The following is a 10624-nucleotide window of genomic DNA, read 5'->3' on the forward strand; positions in this document are numbered from 1 at the left end:
TGTTTAAGGATTTATTGAATTGGATCATATGGTCTTAGTATCCTTTCCACACTATTTAATTTGGAATTTTTTCTCAGAATCTGTGAGGTTACTGCGTGAGGTGAACATTTTGTGGACAACCTTAGATTAGCATAAAAAAATAGAAATTGGGATCCGTGTGTTAACAGTCATTTTGGTCATTCAATATTAAAGTGTGTGGTGCCTTTTTTATAAAGAGTAGCAGAGAGATCAGAATTGAAGTAAGCAAAGCACCATCCTTATAAATAGGACTTGCATAAAAATATTACTGGTTGTAGGCATCTCTTTAAGATTGTCATTTATTTTCTTTACTTCACTTTGTATTTTCCCTCTCTGATTTTTTCCCCCCATATTTGTAAGCAACTTTAGGGAATTAAAGGGGATGCTATCTTCCTCTTTCAAGGTGATTGATGGATTGCATTATTATTCTTTAGAGGAGCATTTTTCTCAATTTACTTAGCTCTTTGGTATTGCTGAACAACCTAGTAGTAATCTGTTCCTAACACCCACCAAGGGGAGTGGAAAAGGGGGATTAATGTAATTGTTTAAAGTTTATTTATGAAATAAATTGTTGATCTATAATATGCTGCTGAATAGTATTATTACAAAGATATTTATAGTTCTTAAATTTCTTTTGTTTTCTCTTTAGACCTGGTGATGACTGGAAAAAGACTTTAAAACTCCCTCCAAAGGATTTGAGAATCAAAACTTCGGTGAGTTTCTTTTGAAACATAAGTAGAAAAATGGTAAGAATAGTTGAGGTATTACAAATTTATCTTATAGTAAACCAGCTATGTAATTTTGGGGAGCGCTTTGAGATTTGGGATAGAGGCAGGGAAGACTTGATATAATCAAAATTGATGAGTAGGCTCATAGATTTAAAGCTGGAAAAGATGTTAGAGATCATTTAGTCCAGTTCCTCTCATTTTATAGATGATGAAATAATTGACATCCAGAAAGATTAAGTGACTTACCTATAGTCACATCTTTGATTGCAAGAATATGTTAATTTATCTGAGTGAGATTTAACTTCTTTGGGAATGCTATACTTGTTTATTACTTAATAATAATACTACTACCGGAAATAATGTATTTTTGGTACTGGGTACAGAGCCATCAGATTATAGTTTAAAATTATTTTTTGGAAAGGCTTATTTTATAAACTTCAGGGATGGTTGAGTTGATAAGTTGGTATAGAAGGTAGTCTGTTTGGATTTATGTTAGAAATGTAGAAGACTAAGGGCTCTCAGTCTAGATTTACATTAAATAGTAGTTATGACTCTTTGGTAGCTTGCATGAACATGGTTTATTCTCCTTGACTAGGATGTGACCTCCACAAAAGGAAATGAGTTTGAAGATTACTGTTTGAAACGGGAGTTACTGATGGGAATTTTTGAAATGGGCTGGGAAAAACCATCTCCTATTCAGGTATGTTTGAAAACATGAATATCCTGCCTTTTTCTTATGTGCACTTCCTGTATATGTTTTTAGATATGTGTTCTTAGACTTAACTGTTAGGAGGACACTTAAAGATTTTTTAAAATTCTGGTGATAAAAGTTAGGGAAGATGGAGTTAGTTTCTTTCTATTAACTGTATACTAGAGTCAGTCAGATGACTTAAGATCACCTGTGCTTCCAAGTTTGATCAGGCACTGAATACCTAGCAATATTCCTAGCCATAGAAACTATAAGAGGGTGGTCACAAAATTGGATGTAGAAAGGTGACTAGAGGTCACCTAGGCCATCCCACATTTAACTGATAATCTCAATTAAGTGGTAGTTCAGCCTCTGCTGGAAGATCTCCAGTGAGAGAGAAAACTGCTACTGCCTGCACTTTGGCATGGCACTGATTATTAGGAAATTTTTCCTTATAATAAGCCTAACTCTTAGCCTATCTATAATTTCCACCCATTACTTTTAGTTCTGCCTTCTAGGGACAAGCAAAAATAAGTCTAATCCGTCTTCCATGTGACAACATTTCAAATGCTTGAAAATAATACCTTGCCCTACTAATTCTTCTATTCTCCAGGTAAACTACTCAAGTTCCTTCAATTGACCCTCATGTGGCATGGTCTTAAGGCTCTTCAACCATCCTAATTGCTTTTCTCTGGACACACTCTAGTTTGTCATTCCTAAAGTATTGTATCTAGAACTGAATATTATACTCCAAATGTGATCTGACCAGGGCAAAGTATAGCAGGACTATTTTAATCCTTGATACTATGTCTCATATATCTTTCAGTATCCCATTAGCTTTTTTGGCTGCCAAATCATAGTGTTGAGTATTATTGAGCTTATAGTACACAAAGCCCCAGATTTTTTTCAGCCATGACTCCCCATATTCTTGTCTGTGAAGTTAATTTCTTGAACCCAAATGTAAGACTTTGCATTTATTCTTATTGAATTTCATGTTAATAGATTTGGGCCAATATTCCAGTCTGTTGATCTTTCTAGATATTGCTTCTTACAGCCTGTTTCCCGTCCCTCTTAGCTTTGTGTCGTCTGTAAATTGGATAAGTATTCCATCTATGGCTTTATCCATGTCATTGGGAAAAAAAAATGTTAAATAACACAGGGCCAAGAACAGTTTCCTGGGGCCATTCCATTAAGAGATTCGCTTCCAAGTTGATGTCTAATTATTAATGATGACTCTTTAAATCCAGTCATTCAACCAGTTCTGAATCTATTTAACTGAACACATGGGATATTAGTCCATATCCTTCTGTCTTGTCCACCAGGGATGACACAAGAGACTTAGTCAAATACTTTGCTCAAATCTCAGTGAACTAGGTCTACAGCATTCCTCTGAGCTACCAAAATAATAACCCTTTTTAAAAAAGGGAGGTTAGTCTAGTATGACCTGTTGCGGATAAACCCATGCTTGTTTTACATCCCCTTTTTCCTTTTCTAGATACATTAACCATCCCTTTAATAGTGTGCTTTAGAATATTGCCAAGAACCTACATTAGGTTCGCTGATTTTTAGTTTTTAGACTATATTTCCTTCCCTTTCTTGAAAATTGGGCAAAGTTTGCCCTTCTCCAGGTCTGTAGCACTTTTTCATATTCTGGACAATATTTCAGAGATTACTAACAGTGGTTCAGTAATTATATTTGCCAATTTTTTCATATCATGGTTTGGAATTCTTCTAGGCCTGTTGACTGAAACTGCATGCCTATTTTGAATTTCAGCTTATTAGCCACTTTTGTCTTTTCCAAACATTATTTTTCTTGGTAGAGAAAACAAGCAAAGTAAGAGTTGAGGAATTTTCCTGCCTTTCTGTTGTCTATTATCGCCCTACCTCCTGAGCTTTCCTTTCCCCATGCAGTGGTCCTTTCACTTCTTTGTATGGCTTCTTTTTCCCAGTATAACTTTGTGAAAAAAGATTTTGTTTTTATTAACATTCCTAGCCACCGTTTATCATGTTCTGAGTTTAAGTACTCCTCACACTATTCTTACAAGACTGCTTCACTTCTTTATTCACCTTCCATTACTTACCTTTTAAAAATAGAAATTGAGCTGAGGTGTAGTCGTGCAGTCTGTAGTCCCTTTTGCTGGAGAGACTGAGGTTAGTGAATTGTTTGAGTTTGGGAGTTCTGGACTGCGTATTAAGTCCTACACCAATATGGCGAGCCCCCACCAGGCTACCTAAAGAGGGGTGAACCAACTCAGATGAGAAAAATGGAGCATATTAAAGGTTCTGTGCTGGATGAAATGAGTATGGGGATAGGGCCCATGAGTGGTCTCTTTACTTTTAGCTTAGGCAAGTTAGGAAGATAGTCTTATCTAGATATCTAGCTCTAGATACAGAGGGGGTGTGTGTGTGTGTGTGTGTGTGTGTGTGTGTGTGTGTGTGTGTGTGTGTACACACATTATATCTACATGAGACCTAGTCTCATCTATATATCTAGCTGTAGATCTTTGTTGATGCTGTAATATATTTAGATCTAGATATATATATATTAAAGCTATTTAGAGAGTGTATAGATCAAGAGATCTAGATATATTGATGAGACTGGGTCTCAAAGATATGTGTATTTTGTTTTTAGTCATGTCCAACTCTTCATGACCCCATTTAGGGTTTTCTTGGCAAAGATGCTAGAGTGGTTTGCCATTTTCTTTTCCAGTTAATTTTGCAGATGAGGAAACTGAGATAAACAGGGTTAAGTGACTTGCCCAGGTTCACACAGGTAGTGTCCAAAGCTGGATTTGAACTCAGGTCTTCCTGGCTCCAGGCCTGGCGCTCTATCCATTGTACCGCCTAGCTGCCCCATAAATATATTTTTAGCATCATAGGGTTTAAAGATAGAAGTTACTTTGTTGTTTAGTCATTTTCAGTCATGTTTGACTCTTCATGACCCCCTTTTTGGGGGTTTTCTTGGCAAAGATACAAGAGTGGTTTGCCACTTCCTTCTCCAGCTCGTTTTACAAATGAGGAAACTGAGGCAAATTGGGTTAAGTGACTTACCTCGGCTCACACAGCTAGTTTCTGAGGCCTGATTTGAACTCAGGTCTTCCTGGCTCCAGGCCTAGTACTCTTATCTGCTTCATCACCTAGCTGCCCTGTATGATATATGGAGGGGAGGGAAGGGGGGGGAGATGTATCTTTGCTTGTGTATTTATGCAGAGAGACATCATTGAGTTCTTTGTGTAGCCATATTACTCTCTTTAGACATTTCCCCCTCTTCTTTTTCCCCTTGATTCTCCAAACTGCTCTACCTTTCCACTGCAAGTGGGGCCGATACCTCCTCCTTCAGCTCCCTTCTATTTATGTGTTGTCTTCCTCCATTGGAGTATAAGTTCCTGTAGGAGAAGTACTTTGTTTTTGCTTGTATTTGTGTTCCCAGTTCTTAGCATAGTGCTTGGCCCATAATAAGTGCTTAACAAATGCTTTATTTATCTTTTCATTTTCATCAAAACTGGTTTTTTTCTTTTTGATTCTTCAAAATTTTATTCTTAAGAATTTTCACTTCTAGGCCGACTTCCTTTGTAAAATATTAGTCCAGTGGATCCTAATTTACCTTTCTCTGATAGAAGGCAACATATAAAGCAACGTATAACAAGGGACTTGAGTTGATTGGAAAGACTTCTAGAGAAGTGTTGGTGGAAACACTTGACCTGGATCTTGAAGGTTAGGTAGTTCAAGAGGAAGGTAGAGCATTCTCAATGAGTGAACAAAGGAGTGAGTGTGGGGTCAAAAAAATAATGACAGGGGCAGCTAGGTGGTGCAGTGGATAGAGCACCAGCCCTGAAGTCAGGAGGACCTGAGATCAAATCCGGCCTCAGACCAAACACTTGACACTTACTAACTGTGTGACCCTGGGAAAGTCACTTAACCCCAATTGCCTAAAAAAATAAAATAAAATAAAAAAAAACAAACAAAAAATAATGACAAATTGATCTGATGACTAGAATAGGGGCTGTTATTGGGAATTAACAGAAGTCTAGTCATGTCACTCACACACTCAGCTCCAATGGCTTCATGCTGTATTTGGTATTCAAAGCCTTTTGTAACCTAGTCCCATTCTACCTTTCCAGTCTTCTTATACCTTACTCTCCAATACATACTCTTCCATCCAGTGACTCTGGCCTTTTGGCTTTTTCCTCTGAACAAGACACTCCAGCTCTTGGTTTTAGGCATTTTTTCTGGCCGTCCCCCATACCTGGAATGCTTTCCCTCTGCTGTAACTACTGACCTCCCTGACTTCCTTTGAGAACCAACTAAAATTCTACCTCCTGCAGAAAGCTTTCCTTAACCCCTCTTAATTCCAGTGCCTTTCCTCTGTTAATTATTTCCTATTTATCTTATATATAGCTTGCTTTGTATACAGTTTGGCTGCATGTTGTTTCCCCCCCCATTAGATTGTAAGCTCCTTGAGGGCAGGGACTGTCTTTTGCCTCTTTTTGTATTTCCAGTGCTTAGCACAGTGCCTGGCACATAGTGGGCACTTAATAAAATGTTTATTGATTGTTGATTGATATCAACTCATTAATCACCACTTTAATTTGGGTGTGGTTTTTATCCACACTATTTATACCTAACTATGGGTGTTCCCCAAGGCTCAGTCCTAGGCTTTCCTCTCTGTTTTCTTTGTCTTCTCAGACTTGATGATCTCATCAGCTCCAGTGGATTCAGAGCTCTAGGCCATGTATTATTGGACATTTTGAACTGAATGTCCTTAAGAAACTAAACATGTCCAAAACTGAACCCTTTAGCTTTCTTCCCAGATCCACCCCTCTTCTGAACTTCCCAATTTCAAGGGCATCAGCATCCTTCCATTCAATCACCAAGGTTTGCAACCTCAGTGTCATCTTTGATTCTTTATTCTCATTCACCCCAAATATATCCGCTCAGTTGCCAAATCTTGTCATTTTTTTCTACATTTCTTCTCATACACCACCTTCTATCCAGTCACACAGCCACTGTACTAGTTTCAGCCCTTATAGTTCACCTGAACTATTAGACTGGGTCTCCTCTTTGATATCTCTGCTTCAAGTCTTTCCCTATTCTAAATCATCCTCCACACAGCTGCCAGAATGATTTTCCTTAAGTGCAGGATTAACCATGTCACATGTCCCTCCTGCTTAATAAATTACGGTGCCTTCTTTTTGCCTTTAGGTGCAGATATAAACCTCTCTGTTTGACGTTTAAAGCTCTTCACACCTTCTTACACATCACTGTCCTCCATGTATTCTGTGGTCTTGCCACACCAGCCTTGTTGCTATTCTTTACACTCCATCTCCTGTCTCTGAGGCTTTCCACTGGCTGTCTTCCGTAGTTGGAGTATGTACTATGTATTCATTTCTCAGATTGGTCTCTTGGAATCCTTTGCTTTATTCTATACTTCTTCAATACCACCTTCTGAAAGAGGCCTTTTCCTGGTCCCTCTAGCTACTAGTACCTTTCCCTCTGAAGTTACGTTTATATTCTTTCTACTCTGTAAGTATCTTGCATATGTTTATGTATGGTATGCTACTCTCTGTTAGAATGTAAGTCCCTCAAGAGCAACAACTAGGTATACATTTTCTTTGTATCTCCAGCACTTAGCATAGCATCTGTCAAATACTAAGTCCTTAATAAATGCTTATTTATTAATTGAACTGTCCTATTAACCAGCATACTAGATAAGAAGTTTGTCAGGTATTTTAAGTCAATATGTCTATAACATTTGTCTCATCTATCAGTTGATTCTTTTAAGTGCTCACAAACTCTTTAATAATCTAATCTAAACTTGCATTTTAATGTTAAATTTATTAACCTATCATTTCTAGGAGCCACCTTTTTTGTCTTTCTTGAGAATCAGGCATTAGCCTGACAGTCATTTGCCAGTGTTCTATCACCTATTCTGTTCTTCGTGAGTTTTCCTAAATTTCTGATAGCAGTTCTGATATCTGTGTATGTGTGTGTTTGGTTTTTTTTTTTCCCCAGTTACCCTAGGATAGAATTCTTCTGGTTGTAGAGATTTGAACTTTATTTAAAAGCAACTATATGATTTTTTTCTTAATTGAAAAGCGATATTCCTTAATGGAGAGAGAATAAAGAAAAATAGCATTTGGGTAGTCCCACTTTATATTCTATCATCTGTTGGTAGCGCTTAATGGTTTGGTAACTGTTATGGATGTTCTTCCCTATACTGGACAGCAGGGGAAAGTTAAAAATAAGTAAGACTCAGTCCCTGACTATCTGGCCTTTACCATTTAATCATTGTGGTTATGCAAGTAAGTACAAAGTGGAAAGAAAGTGCTTAAGAAAAAATGCTCTGCCCTCATTAAGTACTTAGTAAGTGTTTAGTAAATGGTTGTTGAGCTGTGCAAATAAAGGGCTAAGCAAATCCAAGGAAGGAAAAATAATTTTTTGCCTTGAGGGGAAAGAATCGGGAATCACTTAATGAAGGGATCTTGTAAGAGCATGCCTCTGGGAACCCTTTTCCCTACACCAATCTCCCATTGCCCATTTCCTAACAGGTATTGGACATTTCCTCTCAGTAAGACACTTGACACCCTACCCTCATTCCTACAGTTTCCTTATATATAAAATAGTAATAATAATTCTTGTATTACCTAAATCAAAGGGCTATTGTGGGGAAGTGTTACGTTTTAATAAAGCTATAGAGATGATTTGACATTATTATAACAAAGTTAGTGTAAGTATTATTGTCCCCTTTTTACAGATGAGAAAACTGAGGCTCAGAGAGGTTAAATGAGTTGACTACACTAGTCACATAACTAGTAAGTAGCACATATGGGACGTGAACCCAGATTTTCTAACTCCCAAGTGCATTACTTTTCTTCTTTGTCATATATTGCCTTCTATTGGAAATCAATATAGAGCCATTAAAAGGTTTGAGGCAGATAAATTTCAAAATCAAAACTATCCATAGGGAATATTGATCACATGCACTATCATGCAGTCTTCATGCCTCATTTTAAGGATGAGGAAATTGAGACCCAAGGAAATTTGGTAATTTGCTCAGTCACATAACTTTGAATTCTTTAGGAATCTAGCACTAAGGACGGTGAAGGATCAGTAGCCTAGGTTCAAGACATTTAAGAGTTGAACTATGTGCTGGCATCAGGAAAAAACATCTCTAAATCTCATCTCTTTTCTCCTTGGGATTTTGTCTTCTAGGAATATTCTACCCAGGCAGCTATAGACTTAGTAGTTCTCAGTACTATCTATTCCATCTTGCCCTGCAATTTTGACAGAATAGCACGCAAGAACCCAACGAAAACAGCGGTCAGAGGAGACTGCAACTATGTACTCACTCCCTCTTCCCCCCTGCCCCCATTTCTCCACATTCAGAACAAAACTGGGGCTCTTAGAACAGATAACTCTTGAGATAGAACAAATCTCAAGTCAAGAAGCCTAATAGAATGAGATTTTACTGGTCTTTTGTCACTGTCAGAAAGATACTTGTGTCTTTACACTTCAGTGAAGAGAAAGAAGACACCATTCTCAGATTTTGAGTTAGCTTAGTAGAGAAGGTCTCTTTTAAAGCCAAGGGCTCTAATTCACTCTCAGGAGACCTTTTCTGTTGTCATGTCTATTAGTGTGAAAATTATCCTTAGGTTGACATGTCTTTTCCCCACTTACTGAAAGAGCTCATGGCACATTTAAACAGTGAACTGAATCATGTAATGTGCTATGTGTCATAAGCAGATATTACAGGACTAATCTATCATCACCATTAAGACATGTTTGAGGCTATTTGGTAAAAGTTGCTAGAAAAAAATTATAGTTATTTTCCATTTTTGTCGGGAGGAAGAAGGTAAGAGGATAGAAATTTTGGTGAAGTTTGAAAATTTTACAAATTTTACAAATCTAAAGTCACTTTGTTTAGGAATATAAAAATGTATTTTTAATAGTTTGGTTTGTTCGTAGAATAAGTAAGTGAAGGTATGTGTTCAGTTCTTGTGAATACAAATTTCTGCTTTTTTTTCCCCATGAGTCTCAGTTATCAGAGTGTGCTGAAAGAGTCTTGTTTCCAATCCTTGCATAATAAATAGATATCACTTTCAATGTTCATTTCATTCCTAGACTTTTGAGGCCCTGCATAGGAGAGCAGGAATGTATTCATCAAAGTCTAGATTAAAAACTACAGGACACCTACAAGCAAAAAAAAAACAAAAAAACTACTGATTCTGTCTTTTCTTGTGAAAATAGTAGTGCCCCCTGGAGGCAGAATTAGGTCTTGCTTTTTTGTTGAAGAGTTCTGCTACTACTGCTTATGGTTGTCTAGAGATTTTAAGATCATGAAATGACCAACAGCTTTGTATATAGAAATTCCTATGATATATTTTAAATGAATAATTTTAGGGAAGTAGAGTCTGGGTAGCAATATATGAATAACTTTATTCATCATTCTTTTTTTAAAAACTACATAATTTTTTTTAAATGTCGCTTTTTAAGGGTGGAAATGTCCTTAGAAGAACTTGTGCCCTACCTCCCCATCCCCATGCCTAAATTTGATGTTCCATACGTCCTCCCCTTTCTGCTTCTTTTTGCAGTGGTAATAGGTTGCACTGAATTTTTACCTTGGAGGTCTGCCCTCTCTGACTGAGGCACGAGTAAACAAATGCCTGTTTACATTGACATATATTTAGCTATAAACTAGCTCTTCTCAGTGCAAAGCTAAAAAGCCCACACAGCTACCAAACTGGAGTCTGGAGCTTCATTCATACTATTCTCTAATGAACTGAGCCAATTAATTTTACTCTGTAAAGTATGAAAGTTGTTCTCTCCATCCCAGTAATGTGACCATTATAGATGTGTGCTGTAACAACTATGTAGCAGTTGCAGAGGATTACTGAAAAAAGTTTTGAATAGGAAGTAAAGAAGCAAACTGTCTATGACTAAATGTAGGGAGGCAGAGTGTAATTCTTGTACTCCAGAATACTGGCCTAGGAATCTCAGAATTGGAAAAGGATCTTGTAATCCATCTAATCCAGTTTATATATGTACAGTAATACTTAGCTCTGCAGCATTCCCCAACAAGTGGTTATCTAGGCTTTACTCAAAGATCTGTAATGATGGCCATTACCTCTAAATCTTCCCTGCAACTTCCAGTCATTTGGCCTTTGAGGCTAAGCAGGATCACAAGGCCTAG

The 10624-nt window shown here is 37.3% G+C and overlaps 1 protein-coding gene across 3 annotated transcripts in view; it reads left to right on the forward strand.

The window, feature by feature from the left end:
• The window catches only part of DDX6 (DEAD-box helicase 6), a 43000-nt gene that overhangs the window by 7670 nt on the left and 24706 nt on the right, over positions 1-10624 (forward strand). For all 3 annotated transcript variants that reach the window (XM_027835499.1, XM_027835498.1, XM_027835500.1), the window contains exons 3-4: positions 668-731; positions 1342-1446. In XM_027835499.1, the coding sequence (XP_027691300.1) occupies positions 668-731; positions 1342-1446 (169 nt within the window). The remainder of the gene's footprint in view (positions 1-667; positions 732-1341; positions 1447-10624) is intronic.

The sequence above is a fragment of the Vombatus ursinus genome, unplaced genomic scaffold (genome assembly GCF_900497805.2).
Source record: "Vombatus ursinus unplaced genomic scaffold, bare-nosed wombat genome assembly UNPS02014816.1, whole genome shotgun sequence".
NCBI lineage: Eukaryota > Metazoa > Chordata > Mammalia > Diprotodontia > Vombatidae > Vombatus > Vombatus ursinus.